This window comes from Zootermopsis nevadensis, unplaced genomic scaffold (assembly GCF_977971745.1).
Source record: "Zootermopsis nevadensis isolate Lab colony 2312 unplaced genomic scaffold, Znev_1.0 Znev_ptg000006l, whole genome shotgun sequence".
NCBI lineage: Eukaryota > Metazoa > Arthropoda > Insecta > Blattodea > Termopsidae > Zootermopsis > Zootermopsis nevadensis.
This window is the reverse complement of record NW_028259138.1, coordinates 927,512-948,521: the sequence shown is the minus strand read 5'-3', so window position 1 is coordinate 948,521 and position 21,010 is coordinate 927,512. Positions and strand designations below refer to the sequence as shown.

Sequence of the window (21,010 nt, the reverse complement as noted above, 5' to 3'; positions counted from 1 at the left end):
TGGCAGATGATCCAGAAGTGGTTTGCCATTGCCTTCTTCTGTGTGTGAATGGAGTAATTGTTGGGATGCCACGGAGAAACCGGGGAAGCCCCCGGAGGAAAACTCCGTGTCGCCTAGACCATGGCATTGCCCAACACAAGTTATAAATTCGGGCACCGCCGGTAATCGAACCCGAGACCCCAGGACTACAAGGCCAGCGTTCTAACCGCTAGACCACCGTGGCGGTTATCTCTCCATAAAAACAATAAAATTACCTTACCTATATTATAGCAGTCAATGCCGGGAGGTGTCAGTTGCGTTCAACTTTATCAGTGTACGCTCGGCGACTTCTGACATCTGGAGAAGAACCTAACTTTATGGAATTAATTATTAAGATAATTGAATGTAGGGCTAACATGGAGACCGCGCGATACATGCCTGAGTTTCGTTGATGTAGCGGTGACAACGTATGAATCATTGTAACTTGACATGCGGACCCATAAGGTCTGATCCTTTGGAGCACTAAAATACACCACATCCATGCGATTTTAATGCTTGTTAAAATTGTTATCTTGCTCTATGGCCTCTAGAGAAGGAAGAAATTGTCAAAGAGAAACTGCGCTTCGTGAGGAGTCGACTTGCGGTGATTTAGATGAATGAGATTATACTGAGCCTTTGTTCCTTTACTTAAAGTCCTGACGTTTTCGCAGTCTTGTCTGTGGTGCAAATTGCATTAATAGTTTCATCTTAACTTACTAGGTAACAGAACATAAATAACGCTATAAGCTTTGGGGTTAGGACGAGACTAGAAAGACGGTACTTGCAGAGTATCAGCAAGGAAGCCTCTTGGAGAATGACAGCGTGGAAGACGGAGAATGAAATGGAAGGATAACATTAAGACGGATCATAAATAAACTAGGAGATGGGCGAAATTGGCTTAAAATCGTTTCCAATGCTGTTTTATGGCATTGACTTTGTTGACGTATCCTGTAAGACTTTCGTCTGTCGCGACTTTGCTAGGCAACCCGCGTAACCTGGGGCCATTGTTTCGCAAAAGTGGTAATCCATGGTTCATTGTTGGAGTAAATGGTCGTGCAAAATGGGAATCGAGGTAGTTGTTAAAAATTATTGTTCCGCGACAGTGAGTTCGGATCGCAATAGTGCAACGATAACTTAGATATTGTTGAAATAAATTGTTGCATAACAATGACATCGGATGTCACAGAAATTACATGCGTGGTTGGAATTTCAGTGTACTCCAAGGAGGACGCATTTCCGAACGTATTTAATTTACTTCGTCAGTCGCTCTTTAGCTAGGAATTTATTTGGAATATTGCTGTGGACGGTCATAAAGTTAGTTTAGAGGGCACATACACTATTCGGCATTCAAGTTCTTTCTTGAGAGTCGCTGCCATTTTGATTAGATTCGTTCCTGTTTTCGAAGAACCAAACGCGAAGAAAAATGGGTTTTGTGCGGACTTGACGTTCTTTCCGAGATGCATATCGACTTGTGCTGAAGTGCCCTAGATATCGGCCTTCTTAAGAGCTGCCAAGATGGCTTCTTGCAAGGTAGATTTTATGTCCCCCTCTTGCTGTCTCCTGAATTCTCTTCTTTATACCAGCAGACACTTTGCGACGGAATCCCAGCAATTGTGCGTCTCCCTGCACTGCAGCTGACTAACACGCGTAATGAACTTGAAAGAGAAATTTTTGTTCTGTTACATTTTTTGTGCAAATAATACAAACCTCTTCTATGTAACTGCTAATGCCATCTCTTGACGTAGTAATTTTAATACTCGTTTGGTTTTCTGGACGAGTGTTTTTAAACAAACTAATGCACTTCCTGGTTCTACGAATGATAGGGATGATAATGATAATCCCTATCTCCGGAGATAGGGATTAGCTCTATCTAGTGGGAAATTCTTAACTAGCTGAGTTTCTGTGCCACACTTAGATTTCCGGCAGCCCTGTTTTACAAAATCCAGTTCGTTCTTGGGAAGAGGCCCTTCCCGGAACATAAAGTGGCCGAGGATTGAATTTTATTTACTCATGGTTTGTTTAACGACACTTTCAGCAGCTCACGTTACACAGCGTCGAATGTTAGAATGTCTGGCGACTATCGATTGGAAAAATAATAGGGTAGAAAGCGGCCTTGACATAAGTTAAGTTACTCAATTCAGCGTTTGCCTTGAAAGACTGAGCAAAAACACGAAAACATTAAGTTTTTTCATCCAGTCTGCTGGTCTAGATTTTAGCCCGCGACATTCGGAATACGATGCAGGATTGCTAATTACTTGACCGGTGGTTATCAACCGGTGTGCCGTGAGTTTTGAATAAAAGAATGATCATCTGAAATTAAATAATTCAAATTAAAAGAAAATCAGACAGTTTTTATTTCATATTATTCGTAAATGAGCATATCTTATTAGTTACATATAGTATAACAATAAACTTATATTAAACACTTGGAAGCAGGAATTAGTGACAATGGTAGTAGCAGTTACTGTTGGCGGTGGTGTTACGACAATGGCTGTGAAGGTACCTCCCCCCCCCCTCCTCGCCAAGAAGGAGTTCGTACTGACTCCGTTTGTTGACAGAGTCAGCTACGAACGGTAAATGTCTACGTTTGTGTGCGTAAGGTTCTGTGTCGTTCAGTTCTTACAAAAGTTTTGTTGGGTGTAGTGCTCCTTTTTGGAAACAATTTTCGTTAAAAAATAATTGTTGCAAGTAGTACCCATAAAAATAAACAAATTTGTTACAAGAAAACACGATAGCGAAAAATGTGAAAATGATATTAATCATAGCCAAGTACGAGTGTTAAAAAGCCAAGTGAGATTTATAAAAATAGTTTTACTCTTATTATAAATTACATTTCTTTGCTCTGTTTCCAGTGTGTCCCCTCCCTCGTGCAAAATTAGAATCCCAAGCGTGCCGGTAGTGCCAAAGTTTTGAGCACCGGTGATCTAGACCTTTTCCTCCACGCCTCTGTTCACCTTTATAGGGACAGGATCAACATTTTCACTTTAGTTTTATAGGACACACAAAAAAATAAGTTTCGGATCGGTATTGATAAATGACACTACTTATTCTGATGCACGCCACCTACGATTGGCTTTAATGCTTCCAGGCTTATTCCTCCTACTGCAAGAACAATTTCCTCGTGTCTGCCCACAGCAGCTCCTACGCTGTATGGACGAGGCGGCTTTGTTGCCCGGCTGACATGAACCAACGTTTTGACACTGTAATTAACTTATTTGTGTGGAGAAACAATGCAAATTCTGTACTGACATGACTGTTTAATTTACTGTGCAATGAAAGTCCTTCAAATAGACGTACGCACAGTGTATGGCGAGGTACATCCATTTGCCAAGGTAGGGTTAAAATCAAACACGTACCGCGTGTCTCGTTTTTGGTCTTTCAAATTATTTATTTCTTTACATAATATTTAAGTTCATTAATTCAATAAAATTCATAATGTAATTAAATTATAAACAATATTTTTACTAGCTAGACAAGAACTGTTCATTCTATCTGCAGTCCAGATTACTGATACTCAAAGATACACGAAATAATAACGTAGGTGGTTAATATGGATGTGAAATGTGGTTTTAAACTTTGAGGGAAGAATATAAATTGTAAGTGTGTGATGATAATGAAGCTATTTGTGCAAACTAAGGTATTGCGTTACGACAAACTCCTTCTGCATATTTTATAACAGCAGTACGAATGGTTTTGAATTAATTTTGATTCACGTGGTTTTACGCCGAAAGTTTTCAAGTGAATTCAGTGTTGCTGTTATGAGCCAAATATAAGCTCAACAGTACGATTTGAAAATCTGTCTTTGTCAGTTTTTTTTAACAAGACCACAGTTCTCCAAATATTTTTAGGTCCTATATTACCAGCTAAGTGTGTGAAATTTTGGATTGTATTAATCATTCGTGGTACAATTTTTTTTAAGTTTAAGATGATGAAGTCATTCTGGGATGTTGCACCGTGTAGTCTGGTAAACGTTTACCGAGGTTTCAGACGCTCTTGCTGCCTGCATGATAAAGGGAACGCCCTGGAAAGTACCTCTGAGGCGTCGGTAAACTTCTACATAGTCCAAATGGCATAGAAACCCAGAAGGAGGCTCGCCAATTTTGTTTTAGATCAATGATGGCTGCAATGTCACTAAACTGTAAACTTTGCACTGATACAGTTTTTTTAAGTTGTAAGAAGGCGGATTTTAAGCTTTAAGTTAGCGTATCAAGTGTTTCCTGAGAGGAACATCACAATGCCTTGTGCCGAAATGATTTCCCATACATTGGGTCTGGACAGGCAAATGTCTCATTTTTGTTCTACGCTTAGATATCTAATAAAACATATCCACCAGTCACGACATGTGTATTAATTCGAAACTGTTGTATATGAAATATGTAAATCCTGCGGTTACAGTAAATCGATAATGACACATTGGCAGACATGCCAGTTGTTCATTTGTTATGCGCTTCACCATGACAACAATCTCATTCTGCACTGAACACTGTAAACAAACGAGTATCTGGTCAGTCATAATGTTTTGTTTCGCACTAAAACCGATGTATGGCGTATAACAGTTTTGTATTAAAATTAAATTAAATTAAATCCGTGGCGTAACAGCCCCCTAAGAGCCAAAGCCGACTAGCTGGCTGCTGGCGTCACGTTCACATGCCTAAGCAGAGGTGAACGATCATCCAACCAGATATAGGGTGACGTGTGGTCAGCACGACGAACTCCCAGCCATCGCTAGCTTTCCTGACCGGATTACGCTACTCATTGTAGCTCCCCAATTTCCTCACGATGCCGGGTTGGCACCGGTCCCATACACTGGTCGAAAGCGTATGAGAAAATTTCTTCTCCCCCGAGACTCGAACCAGCGCGCATTCCATATCGCCGGTCCGAAGCATGATGCCTCAGACCGCGCGGGACAACAGTTTTGTAGATGTTTATAAACAATTGTTTTCTTGTAAGACTATGAAATACAAATGGGTATATACGCATTAGTTTCGTATTTTAAACGCACAAGATAATATAACTTTCACCAGTGAATTTTAGCAAAATTAATTTGACTACCTAATTTGTTTGTGCATCTGGTTATAAACGTAGGCATATAGACGTAGTGTGCGATTTTCGTCTTCAATTCCTTCCTCTGTCTCTACGTAACCTTTTTTTATTACCCTTCCATCACGGCTAGGTGTCACTAATGCGTGCTTTTTCTCCAAGCCGTCGTCTGTTCATGAGCGTAGCAAAGAATCCTCGCAGTTGTGCCCTTTTAGCTCTCGTGCATTGCGCACTTCACTTATTCTTCACAGGCGAGAAACAAATGCTACGCGGTTGGGCGCCCCTTGTTGGGAGCCGAGCCGAGTCGAGTCGCTTCTGAAAAGCTGTGGACCGTGTCATTCCCTCGCCCAAGTACACTTTCGTTCAAAACATTCTTCATGCTCCGACGTTACCTTAAACACTTCGAAGCTCAGGTGAATCAGAACTGACTGGAATGCTACGATTGTTTTGAATTTTATTTGCTAAGTTTATTTTAAGAGTTAAGACTTAGGTACTGTCGGCCCTGTTAGTATAGTGGAGTGGCTCGTGGAATAAAATATTTCCACAAAATTTCTTGTCTTGTAATGTGATCGTAGAAGACTTGCAATTGACTGATCACCCACCCAAGGAGTCCCATGAGAAGTTTGCCACCTCTTAATTAATTAAAAGTTGAAATTGGCGAGAATTTTAGTTTTCTGTTTTGCGAGGATTGCTACAGTCTCGGTTATTCAACGATGCTGTTTCAGCTGTATAACATATGCGAGGCTGGCGTCAAATTGTATGTTTACGGGATGAATTTAGAATAAAGTAGAGTGCCTTGTGAGACTCGGTGGAAACAGAATCCTCGGTTCATCGGGACCGAGTTTCGAAACAGGACGTGCCACATGCGAAACATAAGTGCTAAACACTTTTCCGCGAGATTATGTGAGTCTGAAGTGACTGAGAAAACTAATATCTCGCAGGTACAGTTATCATTGTTCTGTGGATCAAAATCCATGCAGCTCTTATGTTAAGGTATGATCCTTTGGTTTTGATAGGCGCATGCAGTGTCTCGAACTAAATTAATACATCATTGCCCCCCCCCCCCCCTCTTCACGTGAATAGCTATGAGGTGACGTTAGGTTACCCAAGCCAACTGGGGGTACAATTAAAATTAAATTATTTGGTTATTCCGTCAAATCACAATGTATTTAAATAAGATAATTAAAATATAATTCTGTGTTCCATATCGAATAATCGATTTACAATTGGATTATTCGATTATTCGATATGGAACACAGAATGATATTTTAATTATTTTAATTATCTTATTTAAATACATTGTGATTTGACGGAATAACCAAATAATTTAATTTTAATTTAATAAGTCACAATATGACGCAACTACACTATCTTATGGGGGTACAAACTTGTTGTATTAACGTTGCTGATATTTTAATTATTTTCTGATCTTCTCCATTAAATACCAAGAAGCATAATTATTTTGTTGAATTTTTATTTCAGACGTTCATAAAATTTATTAATATTTGAGTTGTTGCTTGTAAATGTATTCTGATTAGGCTAATACGAAGCCATATGAACATTGCAATTGGGGCCTAATGTGATTATAATTTTCTCAGTGTGTTTCACTTTGTGACGTTAAATTAATTAAGAATATTACATTTTACTTTGAAATTGATTATTTTTATATTTTATCTGTCTCTGAATCATATTATGTAGGTGAGTGGTGGTAAAAAAGTAAAAGTAAAGTTTGTCCCACTATACGCCATGTAGGCGTTTGGGGTGAGTGGAGGTATAGCTCCTCTCTTCCTTGACCTCGGCACTAGATGGGGGTGAGTGGTCGGCATCACGCCCCGGCCGGAAAAGGACCCCGGTATCCATTGTAGAGGAGGCTGGATGGGTCACAGAGCCGGTTTGACGCAGAGGCTAGAGGAATAATCCTCTGCCCCCGTAGGGGATCGAACCCCGGTCGTCCAGCCCGTAGCTAGTCACTATACTGACTGAGCTATCCCGGCAGGTACGAATGGAAAACAGTGGACGAATGATTATAACTGTTCTCTGACTATAACGAATAGGCTAATATATGTTTTATTACTTTTATTTGTATTTATGTCATTAAGAAAATCGAGCATCCACATTTTTGCTGCAGCGGACTCTCGATTTACGGACATATTTTTTTCGTTGAAAATAAAATTCCCATTAATTTCAATTTAAAAAATTCTCACTCATTCCCGTCTTTCAGATAAAGTACCAAATATTTTTCCCACATGCGTCATAATAACATTTAGCTATAAAAATAAGTACAGTATTGCTTTTTATAATAATTTTACCAACTTCAACACTTAAAGTACTATTAGGCGTAAAATAAAACCTTTACATTTTTAGACCTGCAACTGTTACTGAAATTACGGTATACATAAACATCAGAACTTGTTGTATTCCTCCGCCTTCTTAAATTTCTAAACGGTCCTTCGGGCCTCAAACGGTGGTTAGTTCTTTGTTGTAGCAAAAATTCGTAATCTTTAAGTTCGTAAATCGAGGCACATGTGTAATTCTTTTGTTATAATTTGCTAGAAAATGTAAACTGAAGCCGCAGGGTTAGTTCTCATTCACATTTCATTTACTAGCCAAGAAGAATACATTGTTATAGAAATATTTAAGTGAAGATCATTTCAGTCTTGCTTTGATGATCTTACAAAATATACCTTTCTGTAAATGAACTGTGTGATTCCTACAAAACGCTAATAACACCTCAAAAAATTTTCAGGCAATTATACTTATGGATGGCTGGTTGATTTTGAAACTGCATTTCAAACGAGTGTCTTTGAATCAATCAATCGAAACACGGCAGGAAAATGTTAAAAAGTCTTTAGAAATTATAATCACGACTAGCTAAGGACTCCACCTTCGGATACCTGAACAATATTGTTATTGGTTTTCTGCGTTCAGATCACGCAAATAGGCCTAGATTAGAACTTAGTAGCTTGTAGAATGGTTGTGACTGCCTTGGAAATCGATGTTTGTGTATAGGAACTCTTCCTTTGTCTGCCCAATTCCACCCTGTGCATAGGCACATTTTGCCCTCCATGCCCCGTGACTGTTCAGCAGCTAAACTAGACGTACCACCGCACTGTTAGGGGCAAAGTGTTAATTACGAGTTCACGTGTGTTTGTGTTTGTTGTGTGACTGTGTATGAGCTGATAGCACACCCAGATTCGAAAACTTCAGTGTCGTTAGTAAATGCATTCGGGAGCGAGAGAGTGATTTGATGTACGTACTTGTTCTTCAGGAGGTCACGGGTTCAAATCTCGGCCCAGAGATAAGTTACTCTAACTGAGAATTGTCTTGGGTTTCCTCAGCACTTCCAAGCAAATGTCAGGATAGTGCGTTTCATAAGGGCATGACCGTTTTCTTCCATACGCTTTCCAATTTATTATTCATCGGTCATCCCGCCATACAATGTTACGTCGACTGAGGTACTTAACAGCTTCGTTGAATAAACGACAAAGAAATACAGATTTAGTTTGCGTCAGTGGCAGGCGTTTCAGTGATGTGGAATGCAATTGATATTCTGCGTTGTTCACTGTGTATAAAACTTAACAGAGCTAAACTTTTACAAACATAAACGCAATCCGCTTTAGCCTAAAATGCGTCAAGAAATTTTACGTCAACCGGAGTGCAAGATGGTTTTCAGTTTACTACACAGATTCGAAGTACGTTTTTTGGGATCTTTTATTCTGCATTAGCCTTAATTGTTCAGATATATAGAAGTCTATTGCTGACAGACTTAATACATACACCATAAAAACAATGCACTGGATTAAATTAAGTAGTTAGATTTCCGTACTGTAACATCTGAAAGTAACAGTCGACTTACCTGGAAACATTTTTGTGCAAGGGCTTAGGTCTTGTAATATTTAATATGAAGTATCGAAAACAGTGAAATGGCAGGCTAATATTTCCAGCTGTGCTTATGTAGATATGTAATAGACTGTGCATATATATATAGCTGTATGGACAGTCGACGGAAGTGTGACTGCATAGAATTTTCGACCTGGCATAAATTAAGCTCTATTTTATGGACCACCGTTATATAACACCGAATATCACGTTTACATGCCCTACTCTTAATTTGCTTTTCGTTTATTCCGAGAGATCCTGATTTTAAAAATGAACCATATAGGCTATGTATTAATAAGTAGCTGGGATTAGCAGTGCGAAATTATCTTCGATGCATAGGAATAAATAAGTATGTGCATGTTATATATGGTAACTATTTATTTCTTCTGAATCCATCTCAGGGGTTTGGAAAAGTGTAAATTTTTTTCTATTTACATGCACATAATTTTCCATGTATGAATCCGCATGGACAAATAATAATATAGAGCTTGATTTTGGGTGATTCATAACCATTGGAATATAGGCCCATCTTAAAGATTAGAATACTCATAGATATGTATTATGTAACTTAAAATATATATTATTCTGTAAAAGTAAAAAAGAAACTATTATGGATTAAGGGTGTTACCTGCGTTTAACGTATCAAGTCTCAGCTCGGACGTAAGAGTATAGCGACCTAAGACACCATGTGTATCAAGCAGCAGTCAGTTCGCCTACCAAACACTAGGTAGTAGCACTAAGCGTTGATTGAGGGGTCTTCGTATTGCGGTCAGACCATGCTTACATGCTATTCATTCGTGCCAATCCCCTTGTTGAAGTCCGCAAAGTTCCGTGGCTTTATTGACATCGTTCTTCCATCTTCTCTTTGACCTTCCCCTCTCCCTACCTCCAACCAATTATAAGCTTCGTTTGCCATCTACTTTCGTCCGTCTTCTGCAAGTGTCGGAACCATGTAAGCGTCTTATACTCTGTAGTTTCTTTCCTCGATCCTTCCATTTCCGTTCTACTCCTTAGCCCATCGTTCCTGACTCTGAGCCCTTGACACCCCACACGTTGCTCTCCAAAGTCAACTTCTAATGAGTCAAGTCTCTCTTCATTTCTTCCGTTAATTTCCAATGTACGTGCAATTTTTTTTATCTGGTCTTACACTAGCATTTGTCTTTTAGTAGTCTGTTGGTCCATAATATAAAGTTAGTTTCTGTAATATATTTTCCTAATTAATTTCGCCTGTAATATCCCTAGTAATAACAGAAGTGCCCGAAAATATTACTCCCTAACACATAAATTTTTACATACTTCTATTTTCTCATTGTATAGAACCAGATGTTCTCCGTTTTCACACACGTTCGTATATTTAGTGTTATTAGTGTTTCGCTTCTTATACCCATGTCTTGGAGACATTCTTCTTTAAGTCAGGGTATATGTAAAAAGAATGATGAATATGCACGGGTCACTGCACCTAAGTCGCCATTTTCCATACGACCAGATTCACGTAAGGTACTGTTTTGCTAATTGGGAGTGAAACCAGAATTCTAACTCCCACACGTTTAGGACTGTGTTTGATTTTAAGAAACCTGCGAAGGAAAGCCTATAAATTGGAGACATATTACATAAATAGGTAAAGGATAACATTATATAACAAGGATTTTAAAATAATTACTACATTTCAAGTATTGTACCAACCAAAAAGCAAACTAAACGTGGAGTCCTACGTAAGACATCATCACTTGTTAGGTTACACCATTCCTCCGTATGAGGCACATTGCTGGAAATGGTAAACGGTGAATTTAAACTAAAACGGAGGTGTGCGTACGCTAACGAGAATTTTGTCTTGACAAAATCCTCGACAACTAAAACTAGGAGTTATTGCTACTCATGGGAGATTATTTCATAAGGGAATTTGTCCTTTGTGAGAAGGATTTCGGTTCGACGCCTTTCTGGGATTTGAACCCAGAAGTGGGGGGATCGCTTTGGCAAATGGCCTCTGTGACTTTGGGGGGGATTCATTTCGGCTGAAAGCCTCCATGATTGGTGAGGGCGGGCAGTGCCCCTTTAGAATTGTACCTTGACATGCCTTGCAACTGAAGAAAGGCACGGAATACCTCAGTCAGAATAGGCGAATGGTCAGACCACTCGTTGCAGGGACACCCTCGGCTGAACATCAAGTACCCCCCTGTTGCCGGTGGGTAACCGCAGTCAGCCCGTGGTCGACATAAGATGCAGAACTAAGGGATTGTCCGCATCAGCTAACTTTGAGTCGAAACTCTCAGTCGGTGCTCTGACGTAGTCAGAGAAGTATGGAATCCCCAAATCATCGTGAATTTGCCTGTTCCCAACGTACCAAGGCGCTCAAGTTGCAATTCGAAGACACTCGGATTGTAACACTACCATCTTCTGGACGTGGCTGCAACCAGCTGACCTCCAGATCGGGCATGCGTGATCCATCATAGAATGGACGAGCTGCTTCTAGATCAGTACACCGTTTCTGACGGATAGGCCACTGCTCCTGTTAAGTGGGGGGGATAAGCACTCCAGTTCGTTCAACTGCCTTTTTTCACACCTGGCTAACTTGTGCTGGAGTCAAGGGTCACCGTAAGATACCGCGCTGTTTCTACCCATTGCATCGGCTGTCCGAGAAAGTGCACTTCTGTGGGCTTTTGGATGCGCACGCGGCCTTAATTAAGAGCCCCACGGTGCTCTGGGCCTCCAGATAGCCGACGAGAAGCAATGGACTACGGGTCGTGTCTGCGAGAACCGTGTCATCCGCGTAGTGCAATAGCTTGACATGGTGGGAGGGTGTAGGTATGTGAGTGGGATCCCGAGGACCTTGCAAACATTGACTAGAAGACTGATGGATCTGGAGGAGTAGGGCAACGTGTGGTCTTTTCCCGGTTTTGCTATGGATACCACGCGAGCGTGTTTCCATGCTGGTGGGAAGTACTGCCTACTGAGGAGGGCTTTGGAAACTTTCGCGAGGAAGATTATCGCGCACTTAGGTAGATGTCTGAGGACCCTATTCGGAATACCGTTCGGGCCTGGAGCCTTGCCAACCTTGAGTCTCTTGGTGACCTGAAGGACCTCCGAGGGACTGACAAGTACTATAGTAGGACACTAGAGCAGTCACGTCAGACAGTTAATATTTGCTGTTACTTCTGTACAAATGGGGAAATGAGAAATGCAGACATATATATATATATATATATATATATATATATATATATATATATATATATATATATCTTTGTTCGGAAACGTGTTGGAACATGGTTACGGGAATAAACGATAAAAATGGCGAAATAATTTTAAAAGTCAGAGTACGCAGACGTGTATGTGGTAGAACTGGCGTTGTTATTAGCGGTACTGAACCTTTAGGTTCTAATACCAGAGAGTTACTTAGTGTTTAGTCAGCCCTACGGTTATTGTGTTTGACTTTACGAAACGTGGTTTACTGCAGGTATGGTCTGATTGAAACTTACGCCAACGGGAACAACGTTCTTGCGGCTGAGAACATGGAGGACATCACAGGACCACAGGACACAGTGAACGGCACCGGTAAGTGACGTCATCGTTATTGCATGTTTGTTCTGAAGCGAAATTGGTTGGCTTGAATCTGCTTGACAGATGTGGTTTCTCACGTCTTTACCTCCCTTCTATGCCGTTATTGCCAAGTCTAATGCTACAAACTATGCACGAATTGCACGCTGTTTCTAAAATCTAAATAACAACTCAGAATTCTTTGCGAATCACAGGTAGCAAAAGTGGCTTGCCGCTAGTGTCACTATTTTAGACACGCAGAACAATGTATGAATTGCATGTAATGCAGTACCAATCTATTAGGTAGACCTAAGCAATAACATCGTCTACCGATTCCGTTTGCTGTCAAGGAACATCATAACAGATTTCTGCGGCCGTGCGCTTAAGAAATGCTTAATAGCTTGTTTAAATCCCTATTAAAACATGGTAATTTGTATTTCTGTATGGTCACAGTTGAATGTCCCAATTTATCAGGCCGAAACCTCACCTGACATTTTGATTGCTCTAGTAATGACTGCATACAAAGTTTTAGCTGACGATACGCGGTTCAAGGGTGGGAAAGATTTTTAGGACTCGGTACGTGAGACATTGCAACGTTGGTTTTGATCTTATGTAATTTTATGCCGTGTGGTTACCAACGTTTCGGAGAAACGTGTCACCTCCATCTTTAGGTTAGTAAATAATCAATATAATGCTGAAAAATACAAGAATCCACGGCGGTCTTGGGATCGTGTTTGGTGGCGGACATAGGTATTAGCGAAGAAACTGGCGGTTCTGCTAGAGAAGTAATGGAATCTGAAGAGTGTGTATGCCGCTGTGACTCGGATCACATGGCCTCGTTTTGAAGTCTGGTGTGAGGGCGACTGATTGTGACAGGACATCTTGTATGCTGGCACAGTTCATATAACATGGCTCGCCGATGGAATTTTATCGTCTTCGCCTATAGTGAAGGTAACAACATCTGTGAAGTCAAGCGTTAACTAGCGCAGTGCATTGTGGGTGACAAGCCTTTTCAATATCGCTGTGCCTTTAGTGATACAGGCTTTAATACCAGTGAGCCACTATACTCCGAAATACCGTACTATTTGAATGCATCGGCGACAAAACATGTCCGCTGTTCTTTGACAATACTGCGGCTGACAACACGTGACTGAATTTAACAGCAGAGCAGGTTAGGTTGTCTATGGAACATTCACATATCTTTGTACGGATTAATACGTCCTGATATTCTACGCTATAAAATAGTGTTTTATATTATTCGTAGCCACGGTGGTCTAGCGGTTAGAACGCTGGCCTTGTAATCCCGGGTTCGATTCCCGGCGGTGCCCGAATTTATAACTTGTGTTGGGCAAGGCCGTGGTCTAGGAAACACGGAGTTTTCCTCCGGGGGCTTCCCCGGTTTCTTCGTGGCATCCCAACAATTACTCCATTCACACACAGAAGAAGGCAATGGCAAACCACTTCTGGATCATCTGCCAAGAACGTATATGAACAGGTCCCAGTCCGAGAAAAGGATGGAAGGATCCTGTTCATATGGACCTGTCGTCAGACAGAACACTATATAAATAATAAATAAAATATTATTCGTAAGAATCAATAACAATTTTGTTATATATGCTTGTGAAAGTTGGAACAAAGATTAAATATAAGATTTGAGGTTATTATTGGGACGAATTTGGAAATGGCTGTCTTCTGGCTTGTTACGCAGTGTAGCCTGGTAGAAGTTTACCGACGTTTCAGAGGTGCTTGCTTCCTCCATAATGAGGGCATAAAGCACCTCTGAAACGTCGGTAAACTTCTACACTGCGCAACAAGCTAGAAGTTAGGAAAACAGAAGATTCTGAATCTAGCGATAGGGAATGTTTGCCAAATTTTATGTGCTCTTAATTTCCAATGGATAGTATAAGAAATTAAAGTACAGGTAACCGAATTCTTTTAAGAGATTCCCAGCGGTTGTTTCAACCGTACTCAAGAGGGGAGGGGTTTTGGGGCGTCTGTGTGCACTTCCGCAAAATAATAAATGCCGCGTTTTATGTCTCGTACAGACTCATTATTCTTTGTTGTTTTCATCCGCTGGAGGCTTGTGTTTCTTTTATTTGTTTCTGATGTGCCTCATTGTTCTTGCATTGTCAAACGCCCCACCCCACAACTTCCTGTTAGCGAGAAATCTTTTCCAGTTCAGTGTTTGCAGTTATCTTAGCATTCGAGAATAACACGGACAAGATTCGAATTCGTGATCCCAGTCTTGGAGCATGTCGAACCGCGCGACTAATACTTTTGATATTCATTGTGTTAAAAACATTAATTAATTAAATTGAATTTTGTTTTAACCTTTTACTTACCGCTCACATTGTACATCATTGGTTAGTTAACTGTTTAGGTATACACTGGGTTTGGTTGCCATTTGAGGTTATTAACATACACTTCCTTCACCCTCGTTTTGGGTTTTAGTAATAAGAATTACGCGTTATTATGGAATTAGAAGACTAAATCTAACCGTATATGCGTATTAGTAAAATTACGTACTGCGTAACTGGACTAAAATAAAGATACATAGAATAAAAGAGTATGGAAAATGTTAGTAGGATGTAGTGATGAGTATGCGAATATTTCAGAATCGGAAATTCGTCTCTGCTTCTGCTATCTTTCGCTTTCGCTCAGAATCTCCACAATTTCTCATCTCTTGCCATGTATATAAGGCTCTCTCTTGCTATTCGCAGTCGTAAGATGATTAATTTATACCTCACTCAGATCAAAGGACAGCTTAAGCAGAAGGGCTTAGGTTGAAAACAGAATCTAGAGAGATAATTGTGTTTCCTTTGCAAGTAAATTTGTAGGCAAATTTCTTGCATCCAAAGTTTAATTTTCCAAAGACCTCTACAAAATTATTATCCTGCTGAATGGATGTTACCGCGTTCGCATCCTATATTACTTATTTAACAACGCTCTCTGTGCTGATGTGTTTATGTAAATGAGAGGCCGTTAATGAATCGTGGATGGGAAACCAGCGAGGAAGCAGCTTGGTTTATTCTGTAGCATTATACAAGTATTAGTCTTGCCGCATTGTGAGTAAAGACGGCGGGAGCGTTATACCATTACCTCGAGGAACGTCAGTAAGACAACAGAATTATATTTTTGAAGATGTTCAGAGTCTGCGTTCTGTCATTGTGCCCATAATCTTTTACATTGCTCTGTGCTACCTAATGGCCTAAAGGTTAAAATATACAAAACTATAATTTAACCTGTTGCTCACCTGGGTGTGGAACTTGATTTCTGTCTATGGAAGAAAAATAGACAGGGCGTCTGAAAAAGTGCTGAGGAAGAACTTGGAAAATTACGTAATTGAGAGCTTTATAATTTGTACTTTATACACAGTATTATTTGAGTGATCTATCAGGAAAGACATCCAACGCAGATCGGACACAGGGAAACGAGTATAAAATGTTAGCCAAAAGACTTCACGTCATTTTAGAAGGTTCAGGTATGGATAAAAGTTAGGTAAAAAGGTGTCTGTGCCAACATCGTGTAATGAAGGCGTATTATAAATTGTAAGTGAAACTCCATACATTCTTAACCTCGACGTTTAATAAAGGCGATTGGTTAGCTTAACCGTTTCGGCCGCTTAACCCCCTGGGAAAAAAGCCCTCAGTACCATAGCATAGCAGACTGAAGACCTACTAGCTTCTGAGGAGAAACTGTGCTAATTGGGGTTAACATAATTGGTTTATGAGACTTGATGAATCAGTATATCTTGAAATGCAGATTTCTTATCGGCTTCACAATTGTGAACACATCTGTGAAAGTGCTGGTGGCAAAGATAAGACTGTCTCTCTGCCGATCATGTCGTGAAGGCGTGTGGGAAAAATAAAAAATGCATGCCTAGCCTGGGCACTAGACAGGGACGAGTTGTAAACTTCGCGCAACCACGGAGCGGATTGGCTGGGCGGACCCTAAACCTGGTCTGAACAGAGGGTTGTACTGGTGGTATTAAAACCAAACGATCAACCATGAACTCAACGGGGAGCGGCCTGATTATTGTTACATTATATTTATTCCTCTGCGTCGTGCCACTTCGCTCTCTGTTTGAGTGAAAAGTATAGTCGATAAAGATAAAAAGAAAAGATGTTTACTTAGATTGAATGTACTTTTTTTCTTGAATGAAGAAGAGTATTGAAAATGGAGCGACCGTAAAGATAAACGGAAATGCACTAGAGTCTACAGGATGTGAGGATGTGCGTTGAAAATGACCTTTATGAATGTCATGTAGCCTAGTCCTGGGTGTTCCAATTTTTTCATTCCTCTGGTGAAGAATAGATTCCCGTTGGACCCAAGGGTCAAGAAACCCCTTGTGGAACTATTTTTTTAAACTTATAACCAGGTATCGTTACCTTTAACAATATTATTACGCCGTCTCCTTTACAGGAGTTTGGCGACATTATGAACAGGATCCTTCCATCCTTTTCTCGGACTGGGACCTGTTCATATATGTTTTTTAGGCAGGTGATACAGAAGTGGTTTGCCATTGCCTTCTTCTGTGTGTATGGAGTATGGAGTAATTGTTGGGATGCCACGGAGAAACCGGGGAAGCCCCCGGAGGAAAACTCCGTGTTGCCGAGACCACGGCCTTCCCAACACAAGTTATAAATTCGGGAACCCGGGACCCTAGGATTAACAGTCCAGCGTTCTAACCGCTAGACCACCAGAATTACAAATTACCGTAATATCCGCTCATATATAAATTCTGTTAAAGTGTTCACAAATTAGTGTAGAGTTATAGTTGATCTTAAATTTGTTAATCCAACGTATTGTATTAATATCTTACACGGTTTTTATCCGAAAAACATAAATTTTACGGAAGGGTTTTTACTTAAAGCAGCGGACGAGGTAAGAATCACTGTTCTTTCTCGTGTCTTTCGTAAATAAGGAAATACATGAAATTGCAGCAAAAAGTAAAAAAAAAGTAATTTTGCATTCCTGGGTACAAGTAATCTCGGACCACACGTGGCCTGCGGATCGCTAATTTAGCGTTGTCTGACACTTCTTTCTGTTGGTGCAACTACCAGCTTTAGTTTTATCTTAATTCCTCTTAACACGAAATGCCATTTCTACATATATTACAATTGTAATATTTCATGTAAATATCTCTTGCAATATGTAAAGTATGTTCTTATTTCACTGCTAGAATTACACTTTTTCAACTGAAGATCGTATATATTGAGATGTGTAAATGTTGAGTAGGCAACGTTTCATGGTTGTGACCTGTTTGAAGGTATCAACAGGACTTTTCCTGTAGAGACTGAGGAAGAGCACGATAGCTCTCAGTCAGGGTGGTCGGTGCAGATGGGTTCCTCCCGGATACAAGGGAGGTGTGTAACCACTTCACCGTTCTGGCTGCTCTTACAGCAGAGTGGTCAAGTATGGGTACTTCAGTTTATGAAACCAAGGGCCCTCTGTCAGGGCCTTCCATTTTAGCTTATACACCTCACCGTGTCACAACCAGACCTTCCTCCGCAAAGTGTCCGCGGTTAAGTTTCGTAATTATCCCAGTGATGGGTGTATTGTGCCCTGCGTTGAATGCATGACAGGAAAGAGTTTGACACGAAAGAAGTATGCACCCGAAAATTAAAAAGTAATGTTTTGTTGCTATTTTATTCAATAAACCACACCGGATATTACGCTAAAATAATAATTTAACCACAGGCATGTACAAAAGGTTATGTGAAGAACTAATGACGCATTGTTTCTTTCAACTGTTTAATTATAAACTATGACGCCAACAGCAGGTATAATTTAATAATACTGCATAATTTAGTAATCCGCTCTGTTGTGTAATTTCTGCTACATTATATTTTTCTGGTATAATATGAAATTTTGCGCCGTCGCCATGTTTGCAGTTGTTTACACAAGGCATTGTTTCATAAATTGTTTGTAGGCACATTCTCCATACAAAATGCCACATGCTAACTTTAATAGCGCATTAGTTGGAAAAATATGATTTAAAAGAGAGAAGAAAACAGAAAATTGAAAACAAGAAAGAGAAGAAGGACCAGAACAACGAGAAAGAGGCGAAGATAAAAAAAGAATTTGAGACTTTCGCGGCGAGTACAAACAATAAAATCTTCTCGGACAATCAGCCGCGTCAACTTGTTACCGTAGTAAACCGACGTTTCGGGAACCAACTCTGTCCCCATCATCAGAGTTGGTTCCCGAAACGTCGGTTTACTACGGCAACCAGTTGACGCGGCTGATTGCCCGAGAAGATTTTATTGAAGAAAAAGAAGTTTGAAAATAAAGAGGAGTAGAAGGTTAAAGGAACGAGACCGAAGGAAAAGAATAATGATAAAGAATAGAATGAGGAGACAGCAACTGAAAGTTACTTTTATTTCTGTATATATAATCACTCTACATTCTCAGTCTTCTGTAAACTTTTGTAGAAATAAAGACAGCTAAAACATGCTGCGATCGATATATCTGATATACAGATTGTGTCAGAACTGTGGTTACGATGGAATTGTTCAGCAACCTTGTTTTTCTGGACTGTCGTTGGTGAACGAAACACCTCCTTCAAACTCACAACCACTCTTCTGAGCTAAAACACTAATATAAAAAATAAATAAAAGCCAACATAGTAAATATATTATCATATCAGTGTGAACAATATTTTGACAATCTCTACATTTTAAATCCACTCAGATTCGACGCAGAAAAGTTTTCTTTGAATTTAAAAAGACAGAGGATATGTCATCTCTCTGAATCATTGATTCGTGAATGCAGTTGGAGAAGCATGATGCTTCCACGTTTTATTTTGAGAAGTCGTTAAGAATAAAGTTGAATGTTGTTTTAGGGATGTGTGGGTAATGCCGGTAGCTGAAGCATGTGTCGAACTGGGCGACTAGACTGTGAAAGCCTTCAGTATAAGAAATCTTGGTTTTGAGTGTGTTTTAATTGTTATCTTCAGCTACGCTTCCAGGAAATTTAAAACGCCATTAAACAAATACTCTTAGAGAAATCTGGAAAGATATTACAGATGGAAATGTTAATGATCAGGAACAGTTCTGTCACGATAGGGACTGTCTAGGGGCTTGAAGACCGAGGTTCCATTTCCTGCACTTACTGGAAGTTGAAGATTTCTGTCTTCTGGGTTGTTGCGCCGTGTAGTCTGGTAGATGTTAACCAACGTTTCAGACGTCATACTACCTCCGTCATCAGGGCGATGAGTATGAAGATTTCAGTCTTCTGGGTTGTTGCGCTGTGTAGTCTGGTCGATGTTTACCAACGTTTCAGAGGTCATACTGCCTCCGTCATCAGGGCGATTGGAAATACATTTTGTTTCCATCTTCAGGGCTAAAGAAGCGATGGTAGGAAGTGAAAAGATTTCACTTCCTCTAAAATAATATATATATATATATATATATATATATTCACTCCTCAGTGTTGTTATTTCAGCCCTGAAGATGAAGACAAAATATCTTTCCGAAACGTTTGTATTTATCTGCGAGTCTTTACGATGTAACAACCCAGAAGGGCAACATCGCCATCCGTACAGTCATGAAAACCTCAGTTTTCAAATATAATTAACAGTTTTCTGGATATCCCTAGTATGGTAAGATTCGAACATTAGAAAAGTGTCACACTTCATTAAAAGTGCAGTAGATCGAGAAGTATCCGTGCCGTGCAGATGAGTGGATTTCTTGTCGACTGAAAGTTCTGGAGTCTTTTCGCAGGGTATGGGAATCGATACAACGTGCCTAAAATACTGAAGTTGATTTGTGAGATACATCAAACTCCTTTTCGTTGGTAATCACGCGGAACCAACGAATTTCATCATGTTTCGAACGTCATATACAGCCTATCTCATATTTAACTTCATAAAACAGGATTCAGGTAATGTGGATTCACATCACAAGACTTGCCATTGGAAGCACTCGCATGGGATAAAATGTCCGGGTGCTCTTTGAAGTAAGTCTAGGTGATTGCCACGATTACCTCAGCATTCATTTGTTTTAATGTCCGTCATTATCACCAAAACCATTTGTAGCTGTGTTTATTAATCAACTAATCTGCTCCCGAAGAAGTATTTCCAATTTTAATTAGAACACTGCCGGGCGATTAACATATTTTGAGGAGCAATTAATGGTTTATATTTTATTTAACATTTCAGAGAGTATACGCGATCAAAATTTATGGTGATTGGTTAAAAATTTGGAAGGAGATGGTTGTGACTGTTAACAAATTTCATAACAACGTTATCCTGTAGGGAATGAGGAAACACGCGAATAGTAAATCTTTAGTTGGGAAGCAATTACTTCTATGCACGTAAAATTTCTTTAAAGTACATACTAAAATTTTGTGTCTTGGTTTAATTACCTTTAACGCTATTTAATAGTTACTACTTTACGGCAATATTTTGTGCTGAAAAATATTACAACAGGACAAAACAGCGTGGTTCTGTTGCATTTATGATTGTTCATACTGAAGAGAAATTACAGAGTTAAAATTGTTAATTTAGCAAACACGTTTAGGATAAATAATTCCATTA

General features: G+C 39.8%; 1 protein-coding gene across 7 annotated transcripts in view; it reads left to right on the top strand.

Moving 5' to 3' along the window:
• LOC110827939 (uncharacterized) overlaps window positions 1–21,010 on the top strand; it is a 343,471-nt gene that overhangs the window by 162,254 nt on the left and 160,207 nt on the right. For all 7 annotated transcript variants that reach the window (XR_015533767.1, XR_015533765.1, XR_015533766.1 and 4 more), the window contains one exon: window positions 12,392–12,489. Coding sequence is in view for 3 of the 7 variants with exons in the window: in XM_087343438.1 (XP_087199564.1) it covers window positions 12,392–12,489 (98 nt within the window). In the remaining 4 variants the exon portion in view is untranslated. The remainder of the gene's footprint in view (window positions 1–12,391; window positions 12,490–21,010) is intronic.